The following is a 19,462-nucleotide window of genomic DNA, read 5'->3' as shown; positions in this document are numbered from 1 at the left end:
TCCTCATCTATTATGTCATGGAATTATCATATAACCCCACGAGCTAAGTACTAATGTCATCATCATCTGCAGACATGGAAACTACGGCTTCTGAGACGGTCATTAAGTAACCTGCCCACGGTGACTAAGGCTCAGTGAGGTTGAATAACTTTCTCAAGGTCACACAGCTTCTGACCTTGAGAAATATGGCTCATTTTCGGTCGTATAAACACCCTTTGACTACAGCACGAGAGAGAGGACAGGGCCATTCATTCACTCGGTATGTATGCAGCATCTGCTATAGGCCAGGACGGTACCGATCTACTGTCCTGTGCACCACGGCTCCAACAGTGATCCCAACACACAAAAGTCTCTGCCCTCGAGGTGTTTATATTCTGGTGGACTCAACCAGCGTGAGGTCTGTCATCTCACAAAAGCTTCCCTACCACTTTAGGCCCCGGTGATATCTCCCTAAGTCCTACAGCTCATGACACATGTGGCCTGCTGGCCTTAAGAGTTCTTAGCTTCTTTAAAAATCAAGACCAAGGGGGAATGATCAGACTAGTAGCTGGATTAACTTATAAGTTGCTTTTTCCTTTTCTGGTGGTGATACTGTTTGTTTGCAAGAGTCATTTTGACTCCAAGTGGCTTTGCTGTGCTTGTTAGATTTCTGTGTGGGTAAGGCTTATCGTAAGCCTTCAGGAAGCAAGAGCTGTGGCCTGTTCTTTGAACCCCCCCAAAATTCTTGGTACCTTTCAGGGCAACTCTCAAGGACTTAGGATAATATTAATAATTATTTTATATATTTTATGTATAATATTAAAGTATTAGTAATACTAATGTTATTAATAATCTTTCCTGAGCACGAGCTGTGTGCTGGGCACTGTGTCAAACGTTCTACAGCCATGATCTCATTTAATCCTCACCATGACCTGTTTGCTTTTATCATTATTTTCTTATGCCCATTTTGCAGATGAAGACAGCAAGATTCAAGGCCACCGGCAGGAACTGGGTGCCTGGTGGTTCAGCCCATGTGTCCTGGACGTGAAGACAAAAGGCACCTGGGAATCACTCTGTGCTGCTCCTCTCTTTCCCTTCTTATCCTTCCTAGACAGGCATCAGGACTGAAGAGGATGCTGTCACCAGCCTAACCCTCTGCACCAGAGGACACCCAGCACACTTCTTCACTTTCTCTGATAGGACACTGGGGGTAGGGATCCTTCCGATGAGTTCTTGCCGAAAGCATCTTATGAGAACAACTGTTGAACCTGTGGGATGGTGGCTGAGGAACAGAAATTCAGAGCGGCTCCCAACATACGGCGCACGGACAGTATCTTGACTTCCTTGCTAGTGTCATTGTATAAATTGTTCCCATCCTAAGTGTACCAAGCCGTGATGAACTAACTCTGAGTAAGAGAAATGACAGGTTAACTTGCCTTTCATTTGTTTTCCATAATAAGTGCAATATTTCCTTGAACACTTTAAGTCATTAACATATCAATTTATTCATGCCCTTTTTCTCCAGTGCCCTAATGGCAATATTACATAATTATATCTGCCGTCTAACCATCAGCTTTGATGGCTCTTTGCATGCCCAAAGGGGCCACTGCCACTGCCTTTGTTAGCCTGTTGGTTTGAGGAGGCAGTTTGCTTTTTTACACCATCTTACCTACTTTTTTTGCACAGAGGTTGTCAAAGGGGAAAACAAGGCCAGTGCATTAAGTGATGAGGAACTGGTTGAGGATCCAGGCTCACTCTGGCCATGTACTAGGCGCTGTTCCAAGCACTTTACATGTATTCGCTTATTTAATCCACCTCCAACCCTCTGAGGCAGAGTCTATTATTATCATCACATCCACTTCTAATGGCGAGGAAGCTGAGACACAGAGAGAATGAGCGACCTACTCAAGGTCGCACTAGGTTAGTAAGTGGCAGGGCTGGGCTTTGAACCTGTGCCGTCTGGGTCCAGACTCCACCCCCTTCCTTACTACATTATGTCTTCCCTGGGGATGCATGAGTCCAGGCAGATTTCAAAGGCCTGCTCTGTCCACCCCTTTCCTTCTCCCCTGTGACCTGACTCTCACATATAAACTAGTACTGCTGCTGTGTGGTCTTTGGGTTAAAAAGGGTGGGAGAAAAGTGGCAAAGTGATAACGGCACAATTAAATATGCTTCATCATTCTTGCATCAAACCTCCAAATGGTAGATTTCGCCTGAAGGCCCACGGCCTTTGAGAAGTTGTTAGGTTTGAAACACATGAAAGTATAAGCAAGCATAAATTTTAATGAACAAGTTTAAAATGCCCTCCCACCCCAGATCTTACCATTTGAAGCTCATGACTGAGGCCATGTGCAGGTCAGCAGGCATGCCTGAAAACTAGGAAACTTTCTGATTTTATTGACATCACTCCTTTAGGTTACAGGTGAATTTCAATCGGCCTTCCACAAATCAGGCCCTGGATATTTCTCAGTGTGTCTGTTATACACACCGAACTCTGCCTGGGCACATGCCAGGAGGTAACTTAAGGTAGCAACAGAGATGTATGTGTGTTCCCTTTAAAGCGATACATCAAAATAATTATGCCTGTGCTTTTGGTCTTAGAAACACAAACCAAGGCTACTGATGTGGAATGGGAAAGAGACTGAGAGGAATATTTTAATTTTGGAAAACAGGCCTTACCGTCAAAGAAATTGCCCTCTTTAATTCATTAAAAATTACCACATTCCTTTCAAATGAGAATAAAACTAATATTTCTTTTTTTTTTTAATTAATGAATTAATGAATTTATTTATTTTGGGCTGCATTGGGTCTTTGTTGCTGCGCACGGGCTTTCTCTAGTTGTGGTGAGCGAGGGCTACTCTTCATTGCAGTGCGCGGGCTTCTCATCGCGGTGGCTTCCCTTGTTGCGGAGCATGGGCTCTAGGCACGTGGGCTTCAGTAGTGTGGCTCGCAGGCTCTAGAGCTCAAGCTCAGTAGTTGTGGCTCGCAGGCTTAGTTCTCCGCGGCATGTGGGATCTTCCTAGACCAGGGATTGAACCCGTGTCCCCTGCATTGGCAGGTGGATTCTTAACCACTGCGCCACCAGGCAAGTCCCCAAAACTAGTATTTCTTAATGCTTGTTCATTGTTAATATTATGCCAATTACTGCATTACTTTTGGTTGATAAATATTCAGAGGATAAATGAAGCCCACAAGATGGATTAATTCTCCAGCAGTACAAACAAAAACTTTCAATATTTTATATCACATAATTAAATGCTGTTTGTTGTTTCTAGAACCAGGACTTGGGACATGTTAATTAATTGCTTCAAGAAGACAGGAAGACATGTTTCATGGTTGATAGTTGGAATGAGACATTTATAAACACTGCACAACACTGCTGATGAATTACATTTGCAGAATAAATCCTACCTGCAGAAGTCTGGGGGCACCATGCCATAAACATGGATCCTGTCACAGAGCTCCAGGGCAATGGTCATTGTGAACCAGCCAGTGCTGAGCCAAGTGTTGGAGATCTTCCTGGAAGGAACAGCAGTTAAGTCTGCAAGCTGGAAAAATAATCATTATACCCACTCCATCTTAAATCTTTTCTGGAACAAGCCTGACTATAAACACACACACTCTCTCTCTCCATTTGGTAAACTCTCTCTCTCTCTCTCTCTATCTGCTCAAGCTGGAACTTTAGCAGATAGAAATCTGTTACTAATACCACCATATTCCATGATAATATGATAAATGATGTCAATGCTCCATCATGGTGGATTCTCAAGGGACTTCTACATAGTCAAAGATGATGATCAATGTTTCAATGTTTAAGTGCGAATTATTACCACTCAGTTTCTTGTAAGATGACAATCCTCGTGTGTCGACTCTTTATTAACTAGAATACTTGACTAGCTATAAGTATTCTTTTTTCTCCAAGCAGGGTGGATAACGAAGAGCTTATTAAATGTGAATAAACACACTTGTCTTTATCTATCAATTGATCAACTGATCGACCAAATGATCTTAGGGTAGAAGCTTGCCTTCAACTAGACTAATTAACACCAACATCTTGACTGAATGTCTTTCCTTAGAAGGAGTACATTCATTTGGGAATGGGCTAATGACCAGAGGAAAAGGGACACAGGGATGCTTACGTTTAATTGAGCATTTGCTTTATTTTACCTCAGAACAGTCCGAGCCCTGTGAAAATTTTTATTAAAAGACCAAAAATGGACAGAATTTAAGGAATAAATCGGTGGGTTCCAACATTCATTCATTTGCCCATTCAAACATCTGTATTGAGCCCTAACCACACACCAAGTCTAAGGGTAATCGTGGAGACACAACATCAAGGTCTAATTTGACTTGTGAGGATTACTCGGTCCACCAAGCTATGCTGCTGTGGATATTAATTTCAATTCTTCGGGGGTTGCTGCATTTACTTTTTTTTTCAGTGCTTGTGGCATGCCTCATTAGCCAGTTTCAAACACCTTATCCCCAAGGTCAGACTGTCTGACTTTGCCCAGCCATAGCACCGTATGTGATGTGAATAAAAGAGTCGCAGGAAAGCTTTTCTACTTGCACTGCATAGCACCCCTCTTTGAAAAGGAAGAGTTTTTGTTAAGCAGTTTGCATTATTTCCATTTCACATAAGGAATAACAACCAAAAAAGGCATTTTAAGATGTCTTTTGTTTTGTCACATACCTGACAGGAATGGGTAATTTAGTCATTCCTGAGTTCGTGGCTTCAACTTTCTAGTTCTTAATTCCTTTACTCATTTTTATTTTCCATTCCATTGTATCCGGATCCAGTAATATCCCAGGAAGTACATTTAAAAAATTCTCAAGATGGAAATAGCATGGATTTGTATCTTACTAGTTTCTATTATTCACCAGCTAAATGACCTGAGGCAGGTTATTGCTGTTCTTTGAACCTTGATTTCTTATTTAGAAAGCAAGCATGGGAAGCTCTATCTTCTTGTGCTATTTTGAGGACTAAAGGAGAGAACATCATAAAAAGTTATCTAGTCTGGTGTGTTGATACATCAAGATCCCTTCCTCCCCTCTTGGTTGCTAGGTTGGAGCAAATGAAATAAATAATTCAACCATTACTCCCAGTGCTTTTTAGCAGACACAAAACAACTGATATCCTTCCAACACTGCTACTGGCTCTTGTGTAGGAGCCATCATCAGTAGTCAGGGCAGTACAGTAAGTCCCTTACATACAAACTTTCAAGTTGTGAACTTTCAAAGATGTGAACGTGCGTTTGCATGTCCAATCACATAAGTTAGTTCACGTGTCTGGCATACAAAGTCACATGCGTGCATCCTCTACAAGTGGTTGTGCTTTTGTGTACTTTACTGTACAGTACTGTATAGAGTACAGTAGTACAGTATCTTTATTACAAGCCCAGGATGTCATCTATGATGAGGAAAAAAGAGCTACTACCCAGACATCACTGGATCTTTTTTTCAAGAGGGTAGATAGAATTGAATCCAGCAAGGGAATGGAACTTGTGCCATCAACGTCAGGCGTGAGTGAAATTGCTGCTTGCCCTCCGTCTCCTATTGCTGACGATCCTTCAGCTCTACCATCTCCCACCTCCTCTCCCTCCTCCAGTCAGTAACTCTTCTTGCCTGTTCACTAGATGCCAGCTCCTGTATGCAGCTGTTGTACTGTACTACTGTACTTTTCAAGGTACGGTACTGTAAGATTAAAAACTCTATTTTTTGTGTTTGTTTTTTTATGTATTATTTGTGTGAAAAGTATTATAAACCTATTACAGTACAGCACTATATAGCTGATTGTGTTAGTTGGGTACCTAGGCTAACTTTGTTGGACTTACGAACAAATGGGACTTATGAACACGCTCTCAGAACAGAGCTTGTTCATATGCAGGGGACTCACTGTAATTAGAAAATTCTGAAGCCTCCAGCCTACATAGGCATTAACAATCCCCCTTGTTTTTCACCAGGGCTATAAATTCATAAGACCTTTGGGACTGAAGGAGGTGGGACAGAGCAGAGCTGACTGAATGCGGGAGGGGAAGAGAAGGCAGTGCCTTGCCTCAAGTTAGACCTTGTCTTCACCAAGGCTGTGACCTTGAGATGGCAGGTTGTTCTAGGCTTAAACTGGGAGAGTGAATAACTAGAATGATGTGGGGCCCAGGAGGAGAATGACAGCTTACTTATACCCACAGATTCCCGATCCAGGAATCACGCTCATGTCCCTATGCTTTCGAGTTGTAGGAAACACTAAGAGGGTTTTTCCCAGGGGCAGAAACTTCCCTACAACTTTGGCTTTCTTTTGTGTGATGTAGTAGAAATCACAAGCCACAGCCTGAAATATAGGGGGATGTGACTCTACAGAAAAAGATTTAATGGGTAAAAATGGGGAGAATAAAAAGTGGATGACGAAAGAAACTAAGGTGAACATTTCTTTAAAGTGCCACTTAAAATTCCCTGGACTTGCGAAATAATAGACTTTTGGGATCACATGCTATAGAAATGCAACTGCTTTGTGCTGTCTTTCTAAAAAGATTCAAACTCTTTTTCCAACAAAGGAATATCTAGTGTTTTTACACTTAATCAGCTGTAATGAAGGAATATGAAGAGCTGTCATGTGCTTATTAGGGAAAATTATCAGATATTCTTTTCTATGATGAAGTAACACACTGAGCTGATAATGCTATAGTACACACTAAATTACAATTAAAGGCCTTTCTGCTCCACCAGAATCTCATTTATAATCTCTATGGAAACATTCTTCCTGCAGTTATTTCATTTATACTTCTTTTATCTAATTACTATAATATTGGTTCTGAATCATATTTTCCTAATGTACCCTATTCAATTATAAAGTTATTTTCAAGTACAGTTACTTTCTAATATCAAAGAATATCACTTGGCCATCTATGTCATTTGTCATGCTTCTTAATTGCAGATTGTTCCTGAGCCATTTTTTTCTCCACTTTTAAGTAGGGTGAAATTTCCATAAATCAAAATCTATTGAATTATCTCATTTCTTCAAAATATTAGCCTGAAATGAATGTCCTGATTATGAGATTGCAAAATTAGATATTCCATACTTTGTGTATCTTTAATCCATACCACTGTTTTGTTAGGTTTCAAGAAAAGCATACACAGAGGCAATACTGTTAGACCCTAAGTATTTTGTGTTTTAGTTTATAGAAATAGTTTTGTTCTGAAGGGCTGTTTCTGACTTTGTTCTTTAGCTTGGAGTAGACTGAAGATTAAGAATATGGACACATGAGAATATTGAGTCAATACAATATTAGCTTCTTTAAGACAGTTTCTTAAAGGTAAGAGGCACAAAGATTCTAAAAGTGGACAGTGTACTTTGGCATCCTACAAATCCATCAGTGTGATTCCCTGAGGGGGGACTGCGTGGATCCTAGTAGATGGATGAGAAGCCTGGTAGCCAGTCCATGAAATTTTATCTGTCTCTTACCATCTGGGCTCACTAAGGACACAGGCCTATTGAGCAAAAGGTTTTCACTGGTCAGAATTTAATGAATTTAGTGAGTGGGTTATGTCTTGATGTGAGATTGTTTCCTAAAGATGTAAGGATGTAATGACTAGTCTCCAAGTTTTCAACTTAATCCCTTAAGAAGATCCAGAGCAATGTGTAAGTATCCTAAATAGCTAACACTGCAGCAGTGTTTCAGTAATACTTAAATTTAGCAAACAACCATTAAACTCAAAAGACAGAAGTGTTTTCTATTGAAGAGAGTCTTTCTACTTATTTTGAATTTTCCAACCAGAAAAAATGAAACTGTAAATAACTTCCCTCATTCTCCTTCTCTTATAAAGTGCTCTCTTGGTTAAATAACTCATTCAAATGAGCAACAGTCTCTTATTTGTGGCTTTTAAAGGACAGCAAGTGACTGGATTTCATGACAGCATGTGATGACGACCAGGATCCCTCATGTGATCTACTGGCTGGGCTAACCATGGAGTCACCTGGGCTTCTAGGGAAGGAGGCCACAGTGCCAGTGGCCAGGTCCACCTCTCCTCACTCCATCAGATGCCATGCCCACTTTTGCCTGGACCAGCCCTCAAATGGTCACAAGGTTTTAAGGATTTAAAAAGAAAGCTCTTCCCTGCAAAGAATTTGGGAATGACGGACTTTGGTCTTTCTTTAAGACTCTGTTCTTCATAATGAGCTGCCTAAGCTAGCCAAAAGGATTTAGTACTTCACATTCTTTACTTGTCCTTTCTCTTTAGTTTTAAGATAAGAAATTGATGCAGGAACAGTTTTTGTAAGGGAGGGGGTAAATTACATCATTAAATGTGTATTAGTTATAAACATACGTGTTTTAGAGTTAAGGAAATGAGGAAATTTAATTATTAGACTGGACCTACGAGGCCTAGTCACTATGCCCTTTTCACATGTGAGGTCACTGAAATGTTAGATATCTTGTCCAAGGCCATATAACTAGTGATGGACAAAGAATTCCAACCCAGAGCTGTGTGTTTGGACTACACCACACTGCTCCTTTCAATACCTATAGCTGCCCTTTTCTTCACCTAGATTTGGCCAGCTCCTCACCCTTTATCTCTGCTTCCTCTCTGGCTACTCCCCGCCAGCACCCCTGTTGCAGCCACAGGGACTCTTCTCCAACCCCCTGGAAGTCCTCTCACCTCCGAGCCCTTATACCCATACGGATGTTTCTCTCTGCCCTTCTCAGGTTCTTCTTTACCTGGATAAATACTTATTGGCCTAGGTCTCAGCTTAAATGCACCTTTTGGAGAAAGTCTTTCCATCACACCCTCATCTTCTAGACCAGTGCTTTTCAAAAGATTTTGACCTATAGTCAGAAATACATTTTACCTCATGATTGAGCATATATGCTCACATGTATTGTACATGGTTTTCATTTCATTTTAGTTTTCTAAAGTGTGTAATTTAGTGTTTTTTAATATATTCACAGAATTGTGCTATCATCATCCCTATCTAATTCCAGGGCAATTTTATCACTTCAAAAGAAGACCCTGTGTATGTATATTTCTATGTATAAAACCGAAACAAATTTTACCCCATGAAATAATACTTTGCCTTACTTACTATAGGAGATGAATGCTGATATTGGCTGTTTTATTCCATTCTTTCCATTACATTAAAAAAAATCTTGCAATGACTCAATACATACATTTCATGTTCCATTACTGAACTGTAAGCAACAGTTTGGTAAGCCTTGTCCTAGACTACGGCAGGTCTCTCTGTCCCACTGGTCATAGCACCGTTTTCTTCCCCTCACATGACCTAGCACACTGGCCACTACTTGGTGAATATCTGCTGGCCCTGTTAAGACTATATTCTGGGAGGGCAGGGTCTAGATCTGCCTTATTTCTGACTGTGTATATCCCCAGTACCAGGTGCAGTGAAGTAGTAGGTACTCAGTAAATATATGTTGACTGAATAAATATTTGCCTTTGAAAGAGAAAAATAACCCTATACACTTCTTTTTGGTTAGTGTTCACACAAGTAAAATAAAATGCAATAAACCTATTATCTCGCACTTACTACCAGTGTAAGCCAGGAGCAGTGTTGCGTCATCCTCCAAAGTAGGGATTTGGCCCTGAATTATCTATATAAATGTCTCAGTGCTTCCTTTCACTTTGCCCTATAAATTCAGCTTCAGCAGTCCAGTCTCCAGGAGGACCCTATCGATGAGCTCTATAGATGGCATGAGCAGTGTGGTCACAACAAAAAGCGCTTAGCAAAAGCTTTTAGAAATAAAATAATGCCATTTGCAGCAACATGGATGGACCTAGAGATTATCATATCAAGTGAAGTAAGTCAGAGAAAGACAAATACCATATGATATCACATATATGTGGAATCTAAAAAAATAATATGAATGAACTTATTTATAAAACAGAAACAGACTTACAGACTTAGAAAACAAACTTATGGTTACCAAAGGGGATAGCGGGGGAAAGAGATAAATTAGGAGTTTGGAATTAACTACTAGTATATATAAAATAGATAAATAACAAGGACCTAGTGTATAGCTCAGGGAACTATATTAAATACCTTGTAATAACCTATAGTAGAAAAGAATCTGAAAAAGAATATGTATATTATATATGTATGTGTATATATAATATATATAAAAATTATCTCTCTATAACTGAATCACTTTGCTATACACCTGAAACTAACACAACACTGTAAATTATCTATACTTCAATTTTAAAAATGGTTAAAAATTAAATTAAAGAAAAAGAAGCTTAAGGAGATGAGCTTATCTGACATAAGCATTAAAAAAAAAAAAAAAGCTTTGCTTTTGTTGAATCAGCCAGCAAGGACATTTCCTCACCCTCCCCTGGACCCCGGCCACCCCCTGCACCTGTCTTTGCCGGTCTCGCGCTTGAAGAGCTCGTCAAACTGCAGCATCTTGTGGCGCGTGATCATGAAGGCCTTCAGCCGGGGCAGCACCTGGCTCAGGAGCTGCAGGTTGTTGTAGACCTGGCCCTTGCCGTCGCGCCGCATGTAGCTGCTGGGGCCCCAGAAGATGAACACGGTGCCCTGGCTGACGTTGAGCAGGTCGTGGCGGTTGCGGAGGATTCGCTGGAGGCTGGAATGTGCGATGACCCTCAGGCTGGTGCGATTGCCCACGTCGTGCCCGTAGCCGCGCGTAGGGGCGTCGTTCATGCGGATGACGCACTCGGTCTGGTCAATCCGGGGGCCTCGCAGGCTACGCAGCAGATGCCCCGAGCTCGTCACCAGGGCGCAGTCCCTGCAGTGCATTTTCAGGGGCTGCAAGGAGGGGGAGAAGGACCCCATCAGCGGCAACACTCGCTTGGCACCGGCAGGTCACTTCCCTGCCTCCGAGGGCTGCCATCTTCGCTCTTCTCCCTCCTATGCCAGAATACATCCCTTCTGCTATTACCTCATCCACCCCTACATTCTCTTCCAGACTGGTGACAGGGAGTACTGGACAACAGGGAAAGAGAGCCAGCTGTGACCTGTTGACCACTGGGCTCTGGGCTTTACTGATATTAATAGATCAAATCGTCATATCAACCCAGCAAACTTGCTGTTACTGCCATTTTACAAATAATGATACCCTAGGCTCAGAGATGTTAAAAAAATCGCCCAAAGGTGCATAACTAGCAAGTAATGAAGTCATGCTTTCAAACCCAGGTCTTCCTGTATCCAAAGTTACCCCCAAGTTGAAGAAAAGACTATACTACAATTTGTTGTGACACTAGTTTTAATGCTTTTAACTCACCTTATTGGAAGTTAAGCATGTATCAGTGTTCTTGGATGCTGTACAAATATATTTATCCTAAATAGACATCGTCTAAGAATCACATGAGAAAAGACATGCAAATTGTGACCCCTCAGAAGCCATAATTTTGAAATGACAATTAGGATAGTTTCTCCCCTTTCAAGGGGAGAGGGAGAGAAATTGAGTCAGTCCATCTTCAAAAATGTAAAGAAAGCCTCAAGCTCATCCACTGTACTCGTGCCCTGTGGAAGCCCTGGCCCTGTGGTGCCCACCAGGGACAACGCCAATGACAGTGCTCATTTCAACATCCTGAACCAGTGATGTACTTTCTGAACACCTACATTCTTACAAATTAAACATTTCCCTGTTCATGTTTAATGAGAAATATCTCTCAGTTGCTGCTTGAAGATAATGTAAATAGGGCCGGAGGCCCAGGACAGCAAGTGCACAAAAAAATGACAATCAAGAATGTTCTGAAGGACAGTTGCACTGTTAGATTTTCCCCAGAGCCTCTGCCCTTCCTCCCTGTTAACTTTGAACTGGACGCACTGGCTCCCCGCACAGTCTCAGAAAACTGGATCCAATTTAGTGCTGCATATATACAGCCTTGTATTTACTCTTGGAGTTTCCTAAGCCATAGCTCTGTCTTCCGAACCAGACAGAGAGCACCGAGGGCGGTCACCTTCCCTCACTGCAGAGTGGCCAAGGGCACCCACACAGGATGGTCCAGGCTTGTCTACACTACCTGTTAGCTATGGGACCTTGGCAAGTCACTAACCTCCGCAAGTTTCAGTTTTCTCATTTTTAACTGAGGATAATTAATGCCCCATTCCACTTTGATAGAATTAAAATGTACACAGTGGTAGGTTGAGCCATTTAAAATTGCTAATATTTGACCTGCGGAAGTAGCAATTGCATGGGGTTGAAGCAAGTCCTTACCATTGGACCCGGCACAGTGTCATTCATTAAGTGACGGCTGCTCTGGGGCTTTTCAGGCAGACTGGAGCGCATGGTAGGTACGCACCACATCAGTGTGTACTGATCGCTCTGGGTTGCTCATTGACACACGGGCTTATGAAATGGCAATTCTACCACTGCAAATTCTCATCATTCATTTGATATCCAGTTACTCTTAGGTGACAAATGTGCTGGGCGGCAAGAATGCGAATGGAATGGAAAAACAGAGCCCCTCAAAGTTTATACTTTACTGGGGGGCAGTAGGTCAGAGATGTGCAATGACATGTGACACAATGCGGGGCTGTGCCGCACTGTTAGTAAAGGGGGCTGTTTAGAGCACAGCAGGGCTGGGGGCACAAAGGAAAGAGTGGTCAACTTAGTTAATATTTCTGATGTTCTTTATGTGCCAGGCACTGTTCTGAGCTTTTTATATAGTTGAATTAATTCTTCAAATACACCTATAAGAAAGATACTACATCATCACCCCTGTTTTACTAAGGAGAATATTGAAAGGTAGAAGAGGAACCCGGTTTGTTAGGGGTTGTTTGGGTTTTAGCATCCAAAGTCCTGTATCCTGGGAAACCTCTACTCATGTTAAAACATTCCTACAAAGGTGACAGGGGCATCTGCAAATAGCATGTGACTAAATGATGATTAGGGTCAGGAGACCCAGGGTCTAAAGCAGACTTTATCACAAATTGGGTACTTAACTTTCTCACCCGTAAAACAAAGAGAGCGCCAACTAGACACTTGTGGCCAGATGATATTCATTCGTTCATTCATTTAACAGACACTTATTAAGCACTTAATACACCCCTGAGGTACAGTGTAACTCAGTCCGTTTGCTTAATAAGGTCACTTTGCAAGATTTCATTCCACTGGCCCCTAAAGCCATTGGAACCTGCTTTTTCTCCTCAGACTCACCTAGAACTATTCTCCTGAATTTTCCAGTTTGATTTATAATTTCAAGACATTGTGCTCATTTTTACTGGGCAAAAAATTCTAAAGAAATGTTCCAGCATTCCTTTCCCCATAATTAATCATTCTGCTGTGATTCTCAGAGCATAGGCTGCTTGACGGGTGAAACTTGTGACACCTCTGGGAATTCCAAGGCCTCCTCTCTCCCCCTCCCCTTCCCCCTCCCCCCCCCCCCTCCCCACTATGCCCATGTGAGGCCAGATGAACACCCTTTCAGGGAAGGCCAAGGTTCCTGACTGCCATACGGACCCTCTGTGCTTACTGGGCGCCACCAGAACATGCTGGGGTCCACCCAGCCCCAGAAAGCCCTCCCTCATGAGTCCTGCCCACCTGCCTTAGCTCTGAGGTATTGATTACCTCAGGCACCAGCATCCTCTCTTTGAGTTGTACAGATGCACCAAACAATGCAAAAAAAGATCTAAGTCTGAATTATGCCTTAAGTGCCTTTCGGTAAGTGGTGCCAATAAAGTGACAATAGCTGTTCTAAACAATGTTACACTTCCTGCAGTTGAGAAGAGCATGTACCAAAGGCTGAATCACTTCCAAAGGCGGAAACAAAGTCTCTTTCCTGCATTCAGAGGGACTGAGGATATCTTGGGAGGCAGAAGGACTACACAACCTGTGGGACCCAGGTTCTTGGGATGTTACTGTCCCCTGAGGCAGCCCTGCTCCTCCACATCGAAATACCATTATCATCCTGAGCGTCTTAATGATATGGGTGAAAATACGCATGCCTTGGTGAGTTAAGATTCCTGATGTAGTATTGAACGTGTTCTTCCCTTAAACACTCAGATGCTGGGTTGATGAATCACCCAGCGGAGCATGGGAAGGTGAACTTGGGGCTCTGCCAGCAGCAGGCCAGGGAGATAAAACTCCACCGAGGACAGGAGAGGGGAGGCGGCTCCTGGTGAACTCACTGCCTACCGACGCCTTCCCTCCTCCTTCTTTCTCACAGCATTCAGCCTCCCTGACTCTTGGGGACATTTTCCTTAAAGACTCATTTGGTGAGGGGTTCCGCCCTTTGTAGGAAACATGGGCACTCGTGCTAGGTCACTCCAACCTTGGTAATCTCTCTGGCTTCCTGACCTATGTACAGCATTCAATTAATACTAAATTGATTGATGGGTTGATAAGTGAGTGAATGAAAGCCAACCTCCAGGCTTCTCAGTCCTCTGAGAAAACCTCCATATATACAAAGAAGACATGATGTGACGCCCTAACCAACAATTCTCCTGCAGCCCTATGTACTAATACCACGGAGAGAAGCAGGGCAGAGCACAGAGGAAGCTCTGTCTGCAGAGAAGGAGGCTGGGCCGTTTGCCCCAGGGCCACTCAGCCCAGGGAGCCACAATGGCCAGAGCCCAGGGCACTGCTTGCAATTAACGGCCGACTGGGAAAATGGCCCAGGACACAGTAAGGGCCATTAAACCCAGCTGGTTATTAATCCCCAGTAAGAGCTTGAGGCCAAGGTCATTAGAGCTGTTGTGCAGTGAAAAATGCTGAGGAAAATCTACAAGGCACGGAGGATTTACCTCTTCTCCAGGCCACTGATGCTCAGAGCAGCAGCCCAGGCCCCAGGAGTGCGGTGCACAGGAGCCTGTGGGGGCAGGCAGGCTGGCTTCTAGAGGGAGTGCGCGCACACACACACACACACACACACACACACGCACACGCACACACACGGGCACACGCAATGCTTACCATTTTATTTTTGCTGTCACTTTTGCTTTTTGATAACATGTAAGGATTTGTCATCATCCCATTTCCTAGGACAGTGGCTGCAACTCACTGGGGGCTCATGAATGTCTTAGAATATTTTAGAATATTTGGGATATTTAGAATATTTTAGAAGGTGTGAAAGAACTTCTCTCTCCACCCCCGACTCCTGGGAAAAAAACCCCACAATCAGGGAACAGGGGAGAATGACAACTTTCATCACAACTTGCTCCTTTGGGCCGCGGCGACAGGAGCAATTCCTGCCTGAGAAAGCACGCTCAGGGGATCCAGGTCTGATTTCTGTCACAGCCCGGAAGAGCAAGTGCAGAAGGCATTCTCCCTGTGACCCAGCTGATGCCTCCTGAGCCTTTCTTAAAAGAACAGAACAGGCCAAGTCAAATTTAACTTGACACCTAAAACACTCAGTGACGTCCTTGCAAACATTTGCAGCACGGCAATCTCAGGCTTCACTGTAAAAAATTCTGATTTATTTGGCAGAGAGAAAGCCACCTCAGAACATAATGTCCATTAGTTTGGTAATGAGACCAGTCTTGCTCTGGGAGCTGACTGTTGGTCTGGAGCAAACATAAGATGGATTAAATGGCTTCACAGGTTTCAAGAATCTCTGCACTTTCTAATCTGATATTTTCCTGTAATTACTGGGCTTTTATTACCTGTCAATCTCCTTTTACCCTGACACTGGGTATAAGCCGCTCTGGTTGTTTAACATGATTCACTGGAAAAATGTTACTCTTCCAAGTTGCTCCTCTCCCTCTTGTTCAGTGAAAGCCCGCCCATCAGCCAAGAAGTCCTCCTCTCTCCACCAGCACCACTTTCCATGATTTCCATCCACTGGCTGGCTAAGGATGAAGGAACTCCTTGGGTAGGAGGAAGTACTGAGCAGTGTTTAAAATATGGCCTTTGGAGTCACTGGCTTCAAACTTGCTTCTTCCACTCCTTAGGTGGATAATTTGGGGCAAACTGGCTTAGTTCCTCTGAGCCCCAGTTTCTTCATCTGTGATCTGGATATAGTAAAGTCAGTCTCAAAGAGAATGTTTGCCTTTTCAATTAATGGTGTGCCTTCCACCCAGCTGCTCAAGACAAAATTCAAGGATTGTTCTTGACACCTCTTTCTCCGCCCCCTACAATGCATCCAGTCCTATTGGATCTCTCCTCCTATAGATGTCCCAAATCCTAGCTCTTCTCACCATCCCTGCTGCCACCCCCTTCATCAAAGCCACCATCATCTCTCTTTAGCTCCTGCTGCACACTCGTAACTCTTTACTTCCCTCATTCCATCCCTCCTCTATATTCCTGTCTCCACAAAGCTCCTGGAGTGACCTTTAATATGTAATTACCAGAGAGTTCTGTACAAGATGATGCCAATACCATACTGTTTGATTACTATAGCTTTGTAATATAGTTTAAAATCAGGGCATGTGATGCCTCTACTTTTTTCTTCTTTCTGTTAATTACACTGCCATATCTCCATTTCCTGTTGTCTGATGTGATTTATATTATATAATATAATAATTTATATTATTCCCACACCCAGGACGCTCTTCTCCTGATCTTTGCATGATGACACCTTCACATTCTTCAGGTGAGACCTTCCCTGATCCCTTAATATTTCCACTGCCCTCCTTTGCCATCTTCTGTCACTCTCTCCATTATCCAGGCTTATTTTTTTTTATCTTTTTTTTTGGGTTGCACCATGCAGCATGCGGGATCTTAGTTAGCTCCCCAGCCAGGGATTGAACACGGACCCCTACAGTGAAAGTGCCAAGTCCTAACCACTGGACTGCCAAAGAATTCCTTATCCAGGCTTATTTTTAAACTCAAGCATCACTACCTAAAATAATCTTAATTATGGCTTGTGTGTTTACATGTTTATGCCTTTCTCCCTTACTAGAATGTAAGCTCCAGGAAAGGTGGAGCTTTGTCTTGTTCACACTGTGTCTTCAGCCCCAAGAACAGTACCAAGAATAAAGAAAAAGTTCAACAAATATTTTTGAATGAATGAATGAAGGATAAACCATGTAGCACCTACCACAGTGCCTGGCACATCAAGAGTATGAAAGAAATATGCTTACTGTATTTGTGTCACCATTCTACTAGTAACCAGTCCCTGATATTTTTTTGTCTGGGTGAGTAGGTTGATATATTCTAAAGCACAGTATTTGAATTCTCCTGCATATGTCATAACCACCTTCAGCACTAGGTGACCTTCAAAGAGAAGTCCAGGAAATCCCATTAGTTTTTTTTTAATTTTTAATGGAATTGCATTCTATTTTTTTACATGCATTCTATTTTTCAAATGTCTTTTGACACCTTTACTGATATATAATTTACATACCATAAAATTCACTCATTTTAAATGTAAATTCAATGATTTTTAGAATATTTACAGAGTTGTGTGACCATCACCATGATCTAATTTAAGAACACTCCTGTCATCCTGAAAAGATGTACATCCTTACCAACACTTGTTATTTCTCATCTTATTGATAACAGCCATTCTTATAGGTATAAGGTGTTATCTCATTGTGGTTTCGTTTTGCATTTCCCTGATGATCAGTGATGTTGAGCACCTTTTCATGTACCTGTTGGCCATCTGTATGTCTTCTCTAGAGAAATGTCTATTCAGATCCTCTGCACATTTTTTCTTCCAGTTTTACTGAGATATAATTGACATATAGCACTGTATAAGTTTAAGGTGTACAGCATAATGACCTCTGCCCATTTTTTTTTTTTTTTTAATGGAGATGTTCAATTTTTTTTTTTTTTTTAAGGATTTTCTTATTTATTTATTTATTTATTTATTTATTTATTTTTGGCTGTGTTGGGTCTTCGGTTCGTGCGAGGGCTTTCTCCAGTTGCGGCAAGCGGGGGCCACTCTTCATCGCGGTGCGGGGACCGCTCTTCATCGCGGTGCGCGGGCCTTTCTCTATCGCGGCCCCTCCCGTCACGGGGCACAGGCTCCAGACGCGCAGGCTCAGCAATTGTGGCTCACGGGCCCAGCTGCTCCGTGGCATGTGGGATCTTCCCAGACCAGGGCTCGAACCCGTGTCCCCTGCATTAGCAGGCAGATTCTCAACCACTGCGCCACCAGGGAAGCCCCTGCCCATTTTTAAACTGGATTGTTTGTTTGTTTTTTGCTATTGAGTTGTATGAGTTCTTTATATACTCTGGATATTAACCCCTTATCAGATATATGATTTGCAATATTTTCTCCCATTCAGTAGGTTGCCTTTTCATCTTGTTCATGGTTTCTTTTGCTGTGCAGAAGCTTTTTAGTTTGATGGAGTCCCACTTGTTTATTTTTGCTTTTGTTGCTTTTGCTTTTGGTGTCAGATTCAAAAAACATCATCACCAAGACCTATGACAAGTAGCTTACCACCTCTGTTTTCTTCTAGGAGTTTTATGGTTTCAGGTTTTATGTTCAAATCTTTAATCCATTTTGAGTTAATTTTTGTGCATGGTGAAGAGGGTTGTCCAGTTTCTTTCTCTTGCATGTGGCTGTTGAGTTTTCCCAATACCATTTATTGAGGAGGCTGTCCTTTCCCCATTGTATATTCTTAGCTCCTTTGCTCTAAATTAATTGACCATAAATGCATGGGTTTATTTCTGGGCTCTCTAGTCTGTTTCATTGATCTGTGTGTCTCTTTTTATGCCAATACCATACTATTTGATCACTATAGCTTTGTAATATAGTTTGAAATCAAGGAGTGTGATGACTTTACTTTGTGCTTCTTTCTCAAGATTGCTTTGGTTATTTGAAGTCTTTTGTGGATCCATACAAATCTTAGAATTGTTCTCTCTATTTCTGTGTAAAATGCCATTGGAATTTTCATTGTGTTCTTGATTTGCATTTTCTTAATGACTAATGATGTTGAGCATCTTTTCATGGTCTTATTTATGCCATTAGTTTTCAGGTTTCTAATTCCATCTATTGCACCCCATCTCTACCCCAAATAAGTTCTACCATGGGTATGTGATTCTATTGAACTCTAAGTCAACATTCTGTTGACTTCTGCAGGAGTCTTGTATGTGCAGGACCTACAAGCCAGAGGAGGGTGCACGGTCTACATGCATGGAGAATAGAGAGAAAGAGGGGCCTTTTAATCAACACCTTTAAGTCAGGAGAGGTAAATCCAAAGTGGAAAATCAGGTGAGCATTGTCTGGGACATATGTTTATATTTAAACCAGATTTTGTAAAAATAGAACTACCATTTGATCCAGCATTCCCACTTCTGAATATACATATGTAGGAGACAAAATCAGTCTTTTGGAGAGATATCTACACTTTAATGTTCATTGCCACATTGTTCACAGTAGCCAAGATATGGAAACTCTATAAGTGTCCATTGATGGATGAATGGATAAAGAAAAATGACAAATAAAGAATAGTATTCCGGGGCTTCCCTGGTGGCGCAGTGGTTGAGAGTCTGCCTGCCAATGCAGGGGACACGGGTTCGAGCCCTGGTCTGGGAGGATCCCACATGCCGCGGAGCAACTAGGCCCGTGCGCCACAATTACTGAGCCTGCGCATCTGGAGCCTGTGCTCCGCAACAAGAGAGGCCGC

The 19,462-nt window shown here is 42.4% G+C and overlaps 1 protein-coding gene across 1 annotated transcript in view; it reads right to left on the bottom strand.

Moving 5' to 3' along the window:
* The window catches only part of ST6GALNAC5 (ST6 N-acetylgalactosaminide alpha-2,6-sialyltransferase 5), a 188,232-nt gene that overhangs the window by 8,657 nt on the left and 160,113 nt on the right, over positions 1-19,462 (bottom strand). Inside the window, exons 3-4 of the mRNA XM_057555661.1 lie at positions 10,341-10,750; positions 3,391-3,498 (exon numbers count right to left, since the gene is read on the bottom strand). Coding sequence (XP_057411644.1) covers positions 3,391-3,498; positions 10,341-10,750 — 518 coding nt within the window. The remainder of the gene's footprint in view (positions 1-3,390; positions 3,499-10,340; positions 10,751-19,462) is intronic.

Source organism: Balaenoptera acutorostrata, chromosome 1 (genome assembly GCF_949987535.1).
Source record: "Balaenoptera acutorostrata chromosome 1, mBalAcu1.1, whole genome shotgun sequence".
NCBI lineage: Eukaryota > Metazoa > Chordata > Mammalia > Artiodactyla > Balaenopteridae > Balaenoptera > Balaenoptera acutorostrata.
This window is presented reverse-complemented; position numbering and strand designations above follow the sequence as displayed.